Here is a 14,510-nt window from a genome sequence, read left to right as displayed (position 1 = left end):
AAACAAACAGGAGCGCCTGTATTAGCTTATATTGTTCGTCTTGTAGCCAAGCATAGTGAAAGCACCTGCATATGAACACTGTTGCAGTCCAAACACCAAGCTATTCTTATCATTTATTGTTTGAAACTCCAGTTCATTGATGGCCGTTTGGACCGATTAAACTCTGGAGAAGGTTTTAGTGACATCTTCGAGGAGGAGATCAACAAAGGCGAATATGCGGGTGAGTCGCCAAATCATTTCTGTTTTGGGGGAAACAACGGTGTGATTCTTCAGACTCTTAATGAGGGGTTTTGAATGGATACAGTCATGTACACTTTCTTTCAATTGTAAGGTTTTAAGCATCACGACGCAGTAAAATAGAATCTGTTGTATACCAGGTCTAAAAAAAACACACATGCGATATTAGACACTTTATTTAACAACTAAGCTGCAGTATAGAAGTAGTGTTTGTGCAACTCATTACATAGCATAGCAGTTACAGATACGTTTGGTTAGTAAGAACCGCTTGCTGCTAGTCAAATGCTTTTGCACAACAATTGATCAGCAATTGTCATGTGTTTTCTTTTTTTTTTACCTGTTCTGGTCAACAGTTCGAACTGTAGGGATGTGTCATTCACAAACAAAACAGCCTTGGAAGTGAATGATAGGATCCGGCTCTTTGAAGTGAATGAGCCATTGTTTTTCTTGTCTTTTTTTCTATAAAAATGCTACGCGTGATTTGTCCGAATGTGTGCGTCGACGCTGAATTAATTTTTGTAGTAATTGTGGATGAAAACTGTGTATTTTGCATTGTGACATTTTGATCAAGTTTGACATGAGCACTGATAAATAGATAAGTAATCATCCTGCATATCTTTTATTTCTGTCTAATGTTGGCATCCTTCCGCTTGAATGGCTTGAATTTGTGCATCAATTTTTTTGTCCACTCACGATGGCTATGGTTTAAGTCTGCATATGAAATTAATACCCAGTGGAAGGGGAAAGTTGAACAATCATGAAATAATCATCAAACTTACTTGGGGGTACGCATACCCCACATTAGCAACCTAGAGGACTTATACTCTGAAAGGCAGGCGCAATACATCACAGACTTCATCACAAACAGGGCTGGATAAAAGAATACCTTCCTTTGCTCCAAGAACAACACGTGGAATTAGAAGAGGAAAAGTTTCTTGCCCGGAGAAATCCTAGTAATTGCGGACGCTGGAGCTCCCCGTAATTCATGGCTGCTTGGCCAAGTGCAGGAAACAAAGCAGGACTAGTTCGCTCGTTCCGAATAAAAACCAAACCCAGTACTCTGGAAAGACCAGTCAAAAAACTGTGCCTTGTACGAGAGGCTGAAAATTCTAACACATAGCGTAGTGAAGTTTGGCTCCATTTTTCATTTATGGTGATTGTTAAGTCAGGAAGTAGACCTTTAACGAGCAAAGTCTACCTGTAGAGTTTGTCCATGGCAAAGATGTATGCACTATTGATGTGATGATAATTATGACTGATATGGTACTAAAACCTTAACATTGAAAGAGAGAAAGAAAGTACACTATGTTTTTCACATGACAGCAAGTTTGGCATGTAAACTTGTATAATATGCAGTACTACTTGTAGAAAGTCTGTATTTCCACAGTACTATTTGACCATGTTTCCTGTTATTGTTCAGCATGCAAGACTTTTTATTATTATTGGATTTCTCTCCACAGGAAGTGACAAATCGTACCATCAGTGGCTAAACACTGTGAAGGTTGGTAAAATGCTCACCATTGAATGTCCTCAACCAGAAGGTTATTGTAAGTCATATTTAGATTATTTTAGCATCTACTGCTTTCTCCGTTAATGTAATGTTGATCAACCCTCACTGAAGTACTTTTGTGGCCATGTGGTTAACATAGCAGCCACGTTTCATACACACAGTACTTTGGGCGCTTAGTATTTTGTCTGCGCTCCGGTAATGCCTTTTTGCCATAGCAATTTACCTACAGTTGCACCCAAAATGATGGAGCCTTCATTAAACCACCACTTTGAATTATTTTTGCAAACTTTAGGAACTTGCAGTAGTTTGATATTACAAATGCAGCAGGTTAGCACAACAGCGTTATTTGTATATTTTATGTTTTGAGTGTTTTACAGTAATTGGAAGTAGTTTCTTTGGCAGTCCAATAGAGATGACGTCCCTGTTAGGAACGCTCCAATAAGGTTTTTATGCTGCCAATACCGATCATTCATGAGTGAAATCGGCTGATACCGACACGGATCACATAGATGAAGATGAAATGTACATTTTTAAATGTACTATTGGCTATATCAGGGGTCACCAACGTTTTTTCGTGAGAGAGCTAATTTTACAAAATGAAAATTGCCTAATTTTATACTAAATGAAAATTGCCAAGAGCTACTCATTTATGTACAGTTTATTTTCATAGCTTATTTCAACCCAAACAAAGCCAATATGCCTGTTTTACCAAAACATGAACAAAATGCTGGTATCCACAACTCACATTTTGTATTTCAGAATGCATTTCTTTCTAGTGTAGTGGCCGACGGCCGGCCATCCAGTCCGACGAATCCAACCACTTTTCAGTCTATCCGTCGTAGACGTCCGACTGACTGTGATCATGCGTGTTGATCACATGATCACATCGCCAGCCACAAAAACTCACCACACCGTGCCAAGTGCCCACCGCCCAAAATGCCTCACCAAACTAAAGCTTTTTAAGGCGCCACCCCGGGAGGGATACTTTTTGCGGCAAGTTTTGCAGGGTGCAAAACTTATATCACTCTCACAACGACAGGAACCCACACGGCAGACATGTTAGTTTTGGATTTGTGAAGGGAAAGTGGGCGGGAGACAGCTGCTATAGGCTGTGTGCTGTAATGGAGGCGGAGGTGATCGGCCGATATTGATCGGTGGAGCACCCCTGGTCCCTGTACAATGTGAGACCTTATCGTAATTCTTACCTCTTTTCCACTGAGGGTCATAGAGAAAAATGAAAAGGATGCAAGGGCCACTTTGATGTTTTGTAGACACGCTAAGAAGTTCATTTATATTTCAAGAAAAAACTGCATCTCAGCTTTGTGATGTACAGTAGGTGAAAAAACCCATTATTAGTATGAACTTTGGTATTGGCTCTTTTTTTCTCCAATTTCTTCTGTTTTTTTCCTCCAATATTTCCTTCATGAATAAACGTTGTAAATGTTCATTGCTTAATATTCTGACTTTATTGCTATAATAATTTGACTTTATTCCCATAACATAATAATGTAATTGTCCACAAATTATTTTTTCTTTAATATTTGAACTCTGTGCTACTAAAATTACATATATTTTTTTCTCATAACATTCCGAGTTTATTCTTATAAAATTGCGACTTTTTTGTCTTAATATTCTGACTTTATTTTCATGAAATTAAAGCTTTTTTTCCATTTCTGCTGGGTTTTTTTTTCTATTTTCCAAATAGTGAAACTTTCTTCTTGAATTTTTTTTTTTTATAATTATCACTTAATTCCCACAATACTGTAAATTCATTCTTGTAATATTACAACTTTTTCTACCACCTAATTTTCCAAAATACAAATTTATTGTTTTGTTTGTTTTTCATAATATTACAACTTTTCTTTAATATTTCAACTTTATGCAAATAAAATATTTTTCTTCATATTCCTCACTATGAGGTTATTTTTGTAAAATTATGGCTTTTTCTTGGTACATTCCAGCTTTTTCTCTTAATATTTTGACTTTATTCTTATAAAATGACTGCGTCCTATTACACCGTCTTGTGTGTTGTAAATATTTTCTGACAGAAAGGAAGCGGGGCTATCTTGAACTCTGTGAAGACCAAGGCAAACCCAGCCATGAAGACTGTTTACAAATTTGTGAGTGTAACCTAAGAAGAAAATAAATCTATGCTGGGTACGGCTTGGATAGGAACTTATGCTTCTTTGGCAGGCTAAGGACCATGCCAAAATGGGTATCAAGGAAGTCAAGAGTCGGCTAAAGGCGAAGGTAAGTTGCTGATCAAACTAAATGTACATTTGTAATTACAATGTAGTGACAGATGTCCGAAAACAAGCCCTTCAGATTTTGGCTAGATTTAGACAGAACGATCGCAAGAACAGACATTTAATCTGAAAAGGTAAGTTGATTTTATTTAGCTACATAATAGCATAAAAACATACCTGGGAGGCTGAATAGGCTAAATTAACATCACAAGCCAGAGAAGCCAACAAGCAAAGTTCCATGTTAATTCTGTTAATACAGCATTATTGCATGCTTGGAAAGGTAGTGTTTTTCACAGTTAGTCCATGTCCTTGCTTTCCCCACTGCAGGAGCACGCAGATATCGGACCAGGAATGGTTATTGGTAACAATGACAAGAATGAGGGAGCACCACCGACATGGGATGAGCATAGAGTCAATTGGCATTTCGGACTGGTAAGAATTTTTTACACTGACACATTAAAACATCTGATATTTTTCCAATACAAAAAAGATTAATTTTAATGCCCTTTTTAACTTGTTTTATTACCAAGATTCGTTTCAACTCAAAAGTAGTGGTTTAAATGAAATATATGTGGTGCTGCTATACCTTCTTAATCAAGCATCTTCAATCTCACTATATTATGTCCAGCCTCCACTAACAACGTTAAAAATTAAAATTAATTAAAACTATACCCCAGAAGTAAATGGGTGAGTTTTTCATCATACGTACTGTTGCTGATTACTGGTCTCTGAATAATATCACTTGATCAAGCCTTTTCTAACATTCCACGTGACAAAATAAGTAAGAAAAGTATGATTCGATATCAGACTGATGTCAGTATCAGCCAATATTCAAGGATTGCAATGTTGGTATCAGATTGGAAGTGGAAAGCTTGTATTGGGACACCCCAAGTTTTTTACATTTAAAGGAAAACTGCACTTTTGGAATTTTTATCATCCACAATCCTTATGTGAGACATGAACAAGTATCTTTCTCTTTTCTGTGCGTTCGAAAGATAAAATAACAGATAAAAAGAGGCAGCTCATTACTGCACGTATGGGACCAACTTGTTCCGCCTATTAAGCCTTCTGAAAAAGACTCCAAAAAGCGCCAGCAATGCTCCATTTACATATAATGTGACATGCATACAACCAAACTACGGCGGCATTGTTATTATTATTATTATTATTGTTAACATTGTTACGCCGATCGAACTACGTTACTGGCGTATTGACACTTACCCTTAACACACCACTGGATCGGCCGTAGCGCATCAGCGTCGTGCTGACAAAGCCTCAGACCACTACAGAAAGGTAAAGCTACATATTCGAGATGTCGCCACCGTTGCTGTGTTTTTATTTCTGAGTTTGGAAAAGTTATTGCTAGGTGTAGGCGTTCGTTTCTGTGTTGTTATGTCAAATCAATGCGCAAACTAAGGAAGTTCCGGTAATGCTTTGAATGGCCAAAATACACAAAATATGTAAGTATTACATGTTACTATGAATGTATCAGTTACGACATGGTCACAGCGTGTATATAAAACCATAAAACGTTGTTGGAGGTGTTATAATAGCGGCCTTTGTAGGCGGCATAGAGGGATCCCATACATGTGGTAATGAGCTGTCTCTTTTTATCTCTTTTTACATCTTTAGAACGCACAGAAAAGAGAAACATGTGTTCATGTCTCACATAAGGATTGTGGATGATGGGCAAAATTCCCAAAAAAGTGCAGTTTTCCTTTAATGTTTCCTATCTAAAGTTATGTCTGCCGGCTGATGGATGGATAACACCCGGGACATAAGCAGTCTATTTTCATTCCTGTTGTTTTTCCAGTGAGTAGCTTCATGTGCTGTTAAACGCTGTTTTTATTGACTTTTACAGACACAGCCACCCATGCTTTTGAAGAGACATACCAGTAACGACAGTCTGGAAAGTTCGGATGACCAGTAAGCCTACTTTAATTCTGTATATGTATACACTGAAATGGAGCTCACTCCCTCTCGCCTGCTTGGCGGATACTTCACCTCAGTTAATGGCTTGTATTTAAAGAGATAGTTTGGATTTTTTTACATTATGTTGTATGACATTCCCATCAGCAGCATAGTACATTAACAGTGACTTACCCCCCATTTGGTCCCGTGAGCCCAGTTCTGGTCAGATTTCGGTGATTATTCCGGTTAGTGGCTCGGGCCACTTAAGTAAAGAGTTTGGCTTCTCAAAACAATAAGCATTCAAAAGAGTAATACAATTTGCATCACAAAACCGTTGCCAACTTCATCACATACACAACAATGGACAGGCAATAGCGTGCAGTGATACAGTGGAAGGGAGAAGGTAACGCAGAGTGATTGAGAGGTCTGACTTTTTTTTGGTTTTGTGATGCAAATGTACGGTGGGTACGGAGTGTATTCAGACCCCTTGAAATTTTCCACTCTGTGTCATTGCAGCCATTTGCCAAAATCCAAAAAGTTAATTGTATTTCTCATGAATGTACACTCAGCACCTCATCTTAACAGAAAAAACAGAAGTATAGGAATTTTTGCAAATTTATTAAAAAAGAAAAACTGAAATATCACATGGTCATAAGTATTCAGACCCTGTGCTCAGCATTGGGGAGAAGCACCCTTATGAGCGAGTACAGCCTTGAGTCTTCTTGGGAATGATGCAAGTTTTTCATACCTGGATTTGGGGATCCTCTGCCATTCTTCCTTCCAGATCCTCTCCAGTTCTGTCAGGTTGATGGTGAATGTTGGTGGACAGGGCTCTGGCTGGCCCAGTCAAGAATGGTCACAGAGTTGTTCTGAAGCCACTCCTTTGTTATTCTAGCTGTGTGCTTAGGGTCATTGTCCTGTTGAAAGGTGAACCTTCAGCCCAGTCTGAGGTCCCACGCACTCCAGAAGAAGTTTCCCTCCAGGACATCGAAGTACTTGGCCGCATTCATCTTTCCTTCAATTGCAACCAGTCGTCCTGTCCCTGCAGCTGAAAAACACCCCCACAACGAAATGCTCCCACCACCATGTTTCACTGCAGGGATTGTATTGGACAGGTGATGAGCAGTGCCTGGTTTTCTCCACACATACCGCTGAGAATTTACACCAAAAGGTTCAATCTTGGTCTCAGACCAGAGAATCTTATTTGTCATAGTGTGAGAGTCCTTCATCTGTTTTTAGGCAAACTATGCGGGCTTTCATGTGTCTTGCACTGAGGAGAGGCTTCCGTCGGGCCACTCTGCCATAAAGCCCCGACTGGCGGAGGGCTGCAGTGATAATTGACTTTGTGGAACTTTCTCCCATCTCCCTACTGCATCTCTGGAGCTCAGCCACTGTGATCTTTGGGTTCTTCTTTACCTCTCTCACCAAGGCTCTCCTCCCACGATTGCTCAGTTTGTCTGGACGGCCAGGTCTAGGCAGAGTTGTGGTCGTCCCAAACTTCTTACATTTGAGGATTATGGAGGCCACTGTGCCCTTAGGAACCTTGAGTACTGCAGAAATTCTTTTGTAACCTTGGCCAGATCTGTGTTTGCTACAGTTCTGTCTCTGAGCTCCGTGGTCAGTTCCTTCGACCTCATGATTCTCATTTGCTCTGACATGCACTGTGAGCTATAAGGTCTTATATAGACCTGCTGCAATAAAGGAGCAGAACCATCTCAAGGAGGATCAGAAGACAGACAGGATGTGATTTAAATATGAATGTCGCTGCAAAGGGTCTGAATACTTATGACCATGTGCTATTTCAGTTTTTCTTTTTTAATAAATTGCCAAAAAAATTCTACATTTCTGTTTTTTTTCTGTGAAGATGGGGTGCTGAGTGTACATTGATGAGAAATAAAATTAACTTTTTTGATTTTGCCAAATGGAAGCAATGACACAAAAGAGTCACAAATACTTTCCATGCCTACTGTATTTACTCGTTAGAACACATTGTTTTGAGAAGCCAAACTATTTATTTAAGAGGTCCGAGCAACTCAACTGAACTACGTTTACGTTCCTCATCACCCAAATCCGACCAGAACTGGGCTCACGTGACCGAGTGCAGGGTAAGTCACTCTTAATGGACTACACTGCTGATGGGGATGTCTTACAACTTACATGTAAAAAAAAAAATCCAGACTTTCCTTTTAATTACCGAATAAACGCATGATGCAAGAAACACTTATATGCACACCCTTAATGATTAAAAATAGCGAACATGTCACTAAATTGTCAACACGGATCTTGTATAAGTATGAGGTGTGTTATGAAACAGAACCAGTGATCTCAGGTGCTTGAAATTTGGTGCTGAGACAAATCCAATGAGTGTCAATAGAACCACTTGGGGATGAAGGGTGCAGACAAGTCTGAACATCTACTGTACTTGGGTTGATCTGACAAATCTTAAGTAAAATTGATCAAATGTAGAATTACAACAGCTTGTGCATCAATAATTAGAAAGCAGCTGTTAACTCTGCTAACTTTGATGGGGGAAAACAGTGAACACCGAGGTAGTTTGGATTGCAAGGTGTGCATAAAGCACTTAATGTATACTTCTAATATGTATTTGATTGAGGTAAATAAGTATTTGATTCCAATACAAAAAGGTGGTTTAGCAATTGGTGTAGTGGTGAAGTCTTGCAGGCACAGACGTCAGGTGTTTCTTGTAGTTGCTCACCAGGGTTGCACACATCACAGGAGGGATTTTGCTCAGAGAAACATCCCCAAAGCAGAATGTTTGACAGGAGAGATGCTGTTGTTGACCGCATATTCACCATTTCTCCACCTCCAAACATGTCCAGTCCTCTTGACGCCAAAGAGCTCCATTTTGGTGTTTTTATGTCAAATGTTCAGACGGGTCTGTAGATGTGCAGGGGGACCTTGTGGGCACTGCAGGATTACACTCCATGACAGCAAAGTGTCTTATTAATGCTTTTCTTGCTGACTGTGCTCCCAACTCCCAGCACTGCATGTTATCAAAGTAAGGTGAAGACTTCCAAAGACAGATAGATGACATTGCATGCGTTGGGTTCTGCAGGTCGCAGCCGTACCACTCACTCAGAGAGGTGGAGTGGATGGAAGAACGGGATTGTCAGACGGCCCCTCCCAGCCCACTGAAGGAGAACCTCTCCAACGTCAGCTTACTGGCCAATATCTTCAGCTGCCTGGACGAGCCTGAGAACCCAGCATTTCCTCTGGCTAAAAGTCTTGAGGACCTGAGGATTCTGCAAGACTCTGAAGCAGTGCAAGCCAAGTTCACGTGTGAGGTCAGAGATATTTGGATTTCATCAGTTTGCCTTTTTCAAATATTACCATACCGTGTATAAAAGTGCCTTCTATTAATTTCATAATATATTAATAAGTAATATATTCAGAATACATAATAAAAGAATCCCGCTATAAATCTCAAGTTCAAAATGTTTTGTTTTGAGAATTTGCAGATTATGGAACAGATGTTTGCACGAATGAAATCAAATCGCCTGTACAGTAGGGATGTAATGCTACATGTAGTATTTGTCATTTCATTTTTCCACAGGGAACCTTCGGTTTGCGTCCCGATTTGACATATGGTACACGTTAAGCGAGGAACAGGAAGTGTTACCCTATTCGGTAAACAAATACAGTGCAGTCGTTGGCTAGTGATTCTGCCAATGGGAAGCTAGAGCTTCAAAAGCCTCTTCTGAGGTTGAAGTCTCCTGTTTAGGAACGCTTGGCTTTCCGGCACAGCACGTAAACGGACAAAGACAAGTGCATAAGATGAAAGCAGTGTGCCGCCATTGTTCAATAGAGATGGGGAACGGGGCAACACGCTACAATGCTACACTTAACCAATAACATACTTTAGAACAAATAAAATAATCATTCACACTCTTCAAACTCTTACTCTTATGTGCGACGACAGCGGACATCCGTTGCGTTTTTGTGGCCGCTCTTATTTCGCAAGGTCCCTTCCATTACTCAACGCAAGCCTCGACACATCATATAACACGGTGGTCACCAACCTTTTTGAGACCAAGATCCGTGGTCTCGGCCGTGAACGTCTCCCTCTCTGCTCTGTCACTACTGCCAGCAGCTTGCAGCTTTTTTGTTTCATTTTACAACTCATAAAAAACAGTTTTATGTTTTGCATTTTGTTCAATTTCTGTACCCAAAATGAACCGAACCGTGAGCTTCAAACCCAAGTACATACTGCACCGTGATGGTGGCGTACCGTTACACCCCTACCATGTATGGATTTAAGATTGCTTTTCGCTCATACTAAGCAAACTTTTGTGTCATTTTGTGTTTGCAGCGAAAGGAGCTGAGTTTCAGTGAATACTCGCAAATGTTTCCAGGCCTGAGGCCGTCCAACCCTTATAACAAGCTGCTGAGTCCCGGGCAGGATCAAGCAGATTTTTCCCCTTGCGAGCCTCCTTCCTGCCAAAGACCTCCATCTGCCCAACTACCCAGCCAGAACAAATACCACAGCAGTAAGAATTCAGACTCCTGTAGCCAAGACATCATCACCATACCTCGTCCTCACGCCAGGAATAGAGCTGATCTGGGACCCGTGCGAGCACCGCCTGTTGGCCAGTCGCAGTGTACACAATTAGATGATGAAATGACAAAAACAGGCGGGCAGGAATTTAGGAAAGCCCTAACAAAGACCTCAGATGAAGTCCAAATGAAGTCTGTGAAGGCTGCCCAGGATGGTATGGATTTGATAAGCCTTCTGGACCCTCTTAACGACTCAGCATGCAGTAGTTTTGTGTCAGCGAGGGGTGACGGGCATATTGAGGTGTTTTCTTGCAAAGCAACACCTTTCCCACAGGGCCTGCCTCCTTTTCAACCACTTCATGACATATCACCCAATCTCTTTACCCAATCTGTCTGGCACACCCTCCCTCAGAGTAAAACACCGGAACCGCCCCAGCCACAGCCTTTTCCCGCCCTCTCGGGGGTCTACAGACAAGCTGGCAGTGCCACCCTTCTACCCAGATACCCCACGGGTTGCCCTTCCTCATACACATCCTTGCCTCACTCGTCTACCGCGAATTACGCTCTTTCGAGCCTGACAAACTCATCGTCTGTCCCGAGCGCGGCGCCCAACCCCCTCACGAGGCCGCGTCATGCTGAAGGGGAAAACCACAACACTCAGGATCTGTTTGGTGACCTGCTGACAATGATTCAACCAGCCATACCCCCCCAGAAGAGGGTGGAGCAGAAGAGGTGGGAAACATTTGACTGAAGCCTGCGCATAATAAGTGTCTCACCCCCTGCTGATTTTGTCCCGTTACCTTACAAAGATGTGAACTTATAAATGGGCTGAGCACTCAAGCGCTTTGACAATGTTAGCACTTTTACCCAAGGATGTGCCCAAGGATACTTCAACATGGTCATGGGAGGGTGGAGGATCGAACCAGCAACCTTCGGGTTGGGAAGTCGACGCCGCCAACTAAAAGAAGTGATGACCGCAGTGCTTGACGACAAGGCTTTTTACACCAACTACTAAACCTACTTTTATAGCGGGATCAAACAAACTTATTTCCCTCATTCATTTATAACCTGTGTATCTCTAAAGCTGCCATGCAAAATGATGTACTGTTCGTATTTTTGTAAGGGTACACTTACAAAGTCAACAGGGGATCACGTCCTTCTTTTCCCCGCAGTGTTTTTGTCTGACTGTTGCCTTTTTATTTCATGACTGCATGAGGAACCTCTGAAAGATTACAAAGCATATGAAGCTTTTACCCAAACTGCAGTTACATGCATTGATTGTGTTTCATGAAACGTCATATGACAAAGGACTCGAACCAACCCCGCACAGAAAGTCCATGTGAAATGTTAGCGTCAACTGAAATGAATTACAACGTACATTGGAACCTCGGTTAGCATCATTCATTCGTTCCAGAAGGTCTGTCTCTAACTGAAACATACTCTAACCGAATCAATTAAGGAATAATGTGAATCCAAGTGATCCGTTCCAGAAAGCCAAAAATGTTAACACAAAACTAGGGCTGTCAAATGATGAAAAATTGTAATCAAATTAATCACCGTTTTCAAATGAATCCATCATGATTCGTCACCATTTTCAGCTGTGTGAAATATGCCAATTTTTACTGTATTTCTGTACAGAAAGACACATGACAGGACACAATTATACATATTTCTATGTATTAACAGCTCCAAATGAACTGAAAATTTAACTCAAGTTAAAAGATACCATCCATCCATCCATTTTCTATACCGCTTCTCCTCTTTAGGGTCGCGGGGGTATGCTGGAGCCTATCCCAGCTGACTTCGAGTGAGAGGCGGGGTACACCCTGGACTGGTCGCCAGCCAATCGCAGGGCTAAAAGATACCACATGTCTGAAAATCTAGTTGCCTAACACTGGTCTTAACAGTTGCAGAACATTTGAATCACACTTTAGCAGCTTTATTGTCAGCCATGACGGATTGCGTTCAAGGACACCAGGTAATTTAAGTTAAAAGTTTTGAGTGTAGATCTATTTTCTGGGATTTCCGAGCATACTTGGAGGCAGCAAATTGTACTTCGGCTGTAAGAGTTACATTAACGGGTGATAAAAAAAAATCCACTTACTGTTTTTGTTTCTTTCCGTTTATTTAGACCACAATAAAGACACGCATAATAAAGACGTCGTCGTGATGTTCAGAGCGTCCCTGAACGCACCTCGCGGTCGTCTCGTGACGATGCGGAAGTGTCGCTCCGATCACGAGAGGTCAGGAGACGTGTTTGTGAGAGGGAGATTCTTATATGGTGTTGGAATTAACTGCTGATGTTGCATGTCAATAAAATAAATCAGTTGCCGTCGTTAACGTGCTGTTTTTGACAGCCCTATACAAAACACGTTTTTATATTATTACAATTATAGTTTTACATCCTGACAATAATTCTAAATGCATATAAATGACTATTTAAGGTCACGTTTACCTTCATTGAAGACGTGATCGTTAACATGACTGAAAACAGGAAGTTGGTGGTGGTTGATCTCGCTGCCACAGCGTGTCTTTGAACAGTCACGTCGTCAGTGAAGTTAATAGTAACCTTAATGTTCATGTATCCGTTTCATTCGTCATTTATATGTATTTAGAACTGTCTTATGCATGCAGAACTATGAAAACGCCTTTTATGTTAACATTTTTGAGAGTCAACTGCTGATGACATCATACATGGGAGGTGTAACTTCCACTTCCGGTTGCCATTTTGTTTAGCTAGCTAAGAGTGCAAACAAAGAAGGGTGTTTTGCGATTAAAAAAAACAACTTTTAGGAACACTCACGCAGTGGATTAAAAACATGACCAGATGCGCGCCATACTGTATGCTAACCGGAGAGTGCACGCTTGTGGTGTCAATTTTCGGCGTTAACTGAAAAACACGCTAACCGAAGTTCCACTGTGTTGCAATTACAGCTTCAGTTTTCTTTGGGTGTGTTCAAGAGTCCACATTGACAGTCGAACTAAAAGAAGGTTTTGTCAACACACATCTGCTCTCTTGCCATTCAATAAAGACATTCCTTTGAATTCATATTTCCTTTTGGTCATTTTAAAACCTTTAGGTTACAGTGCAGGATTTTGGACTTTTGAATGTAATGCATTCACGTTACTCTTTGATTTAAGTAAACATAATGATAAAGTAAGAAAATAAAAACCTGGACTGTAAACGCCACCCATATTTAATACGGTGGTGTGACCCCTGACCGTCAACTCCATCAACTCCGCCAACGACAGCGGTGGTCGGGGTCGTCACGGGTTGATGAGTCGGCAGATGGGTGAAGAGGTGGAAAAACTGTCGTCATGGAGTAGAAACCACAACCTGGTCCTCAACACCACCAAAAAAAATAAATAAATGATTGCACGTAAACAACTTCCCAAGAAGGTTGAAGTCCGCAAGATCTGCTGGTGTACTTCTACAGCCTCTGTTGCTGCGTTCTGGCTGTCCTCTCCATAGAGCAGATGTTCAGGACCTGAAGGACTCATCCCAGTCAGCACAACTTCCCTTCCAACTGCTGCTCTCAGGGAGACGTTGAGACAACATGACTGAGAAACAGAAGCTATCCCAGGATGGCAATAATAAGCCAACACTGAATCACTTCCACCATCTGTGAAATGTGTCTATTTACAAAAGAACATGTCATTTATTTCATCTGAGATTTAATTCTTGTACATTGGAAATCTTTTGTTTAATACTTGTGTGTCTCTTGCTTTGTTTTTTGTACGAAATGGGACTGCATGCAACAGCGGTGTCCGAACTTTGTCCAGCATGGGCCACACAGTGAAAAATGAAAAGATGCAACTTTGCCACTTTGATATTTTGTACATCAATGCTAAAATCCATTTCATCTTTGTGATATATTGTAGGTGAAAAAGTCTCTTATTAGTATCAACTTCTTTTTTCCATTTTTTCTGGGTTTGTGACCAAATATTTTAACTTTCAATAATCTTTGTAACGTTTATCCTTGTAATATTATGACTTTATTCCCATAATTATGCCTAATTTCCCAAAAATACATTCATTTGTTGTTTCTCTTAATTTTATGACTTTTAAAAAAATACCATATTTCAACTCT

At 40.7% G+C, this 14,510-nt stretch overlaps 1 protein-coding gene across 2 annotated transcripts in view; it reads left to right on the top strand.

The window, feature by feature from the left end:
• Positions 1-12,809, top strand: part of LOC129169819 (DENN domain-containing protein 1A-like) — a 39,617-nt gene extending 26,808 nt beyond the window's left edge. The window contains exons 15-22 of one of the 2 annotated variants that reach the window (XM_054756651.1): positions 133-220; positions 1,698-1,738; positions 3,796-3,867; positions 3,941-3,997; positions 4,321-4,425; positions 5,855-5,919; positions 8,981-9,209; positions 10,235-12,809. In XM_054756651.1, coding sequence (XP_054612626.1) covers positions 133-220; positions 1,698-1,738; positions 3,796-3,867; positions 3,941-3,997; positions 4,321-4,425; positions 5,855-5,919; positions 8,981-9,209; positions 10,235-11,170 — 1,593 coding nt within the window. In that variant the 3' untranslated portion in view covers positions 11,171-12,809. Of the gene's footprint in view, positions 1-132; positions 221-1,697; positions 1,785-3,795; positions 3,868-3,940; positions 3,998-4,320; positions 4,426-5,854; positions 5,920-8,980; positions 9,210-10,234 lie in introns of those variants that run through there. The other variant, XR_008566476.1, reaches the window with a different exon arrangement.
• The last annotated feature ends 1,701 nt before the right edge of the window (positions 12,810-14,510 follow it).

Source organism: Dunckerocampus dactyliophorus, chromosome 17 (genome assembly GCF_027744805.1).
Source record: "Dunckerocampus dactyliophorus isolate RoL2022-P2 chromosome 17, RoL_Ddac_1.1, whole genome shotgun sequence".
NCBI lineage: Eukaryota > Metazoa > Chordata > Actinopteri > Syngnathiformes > Syngnathidae > Dunckerocampus > Dunckerocampus dactyliophorus.
Note: the sequence above shows the minus strand (reverse complement) of the source record. Positions and strands in the feature narration are given on the sequence as shown.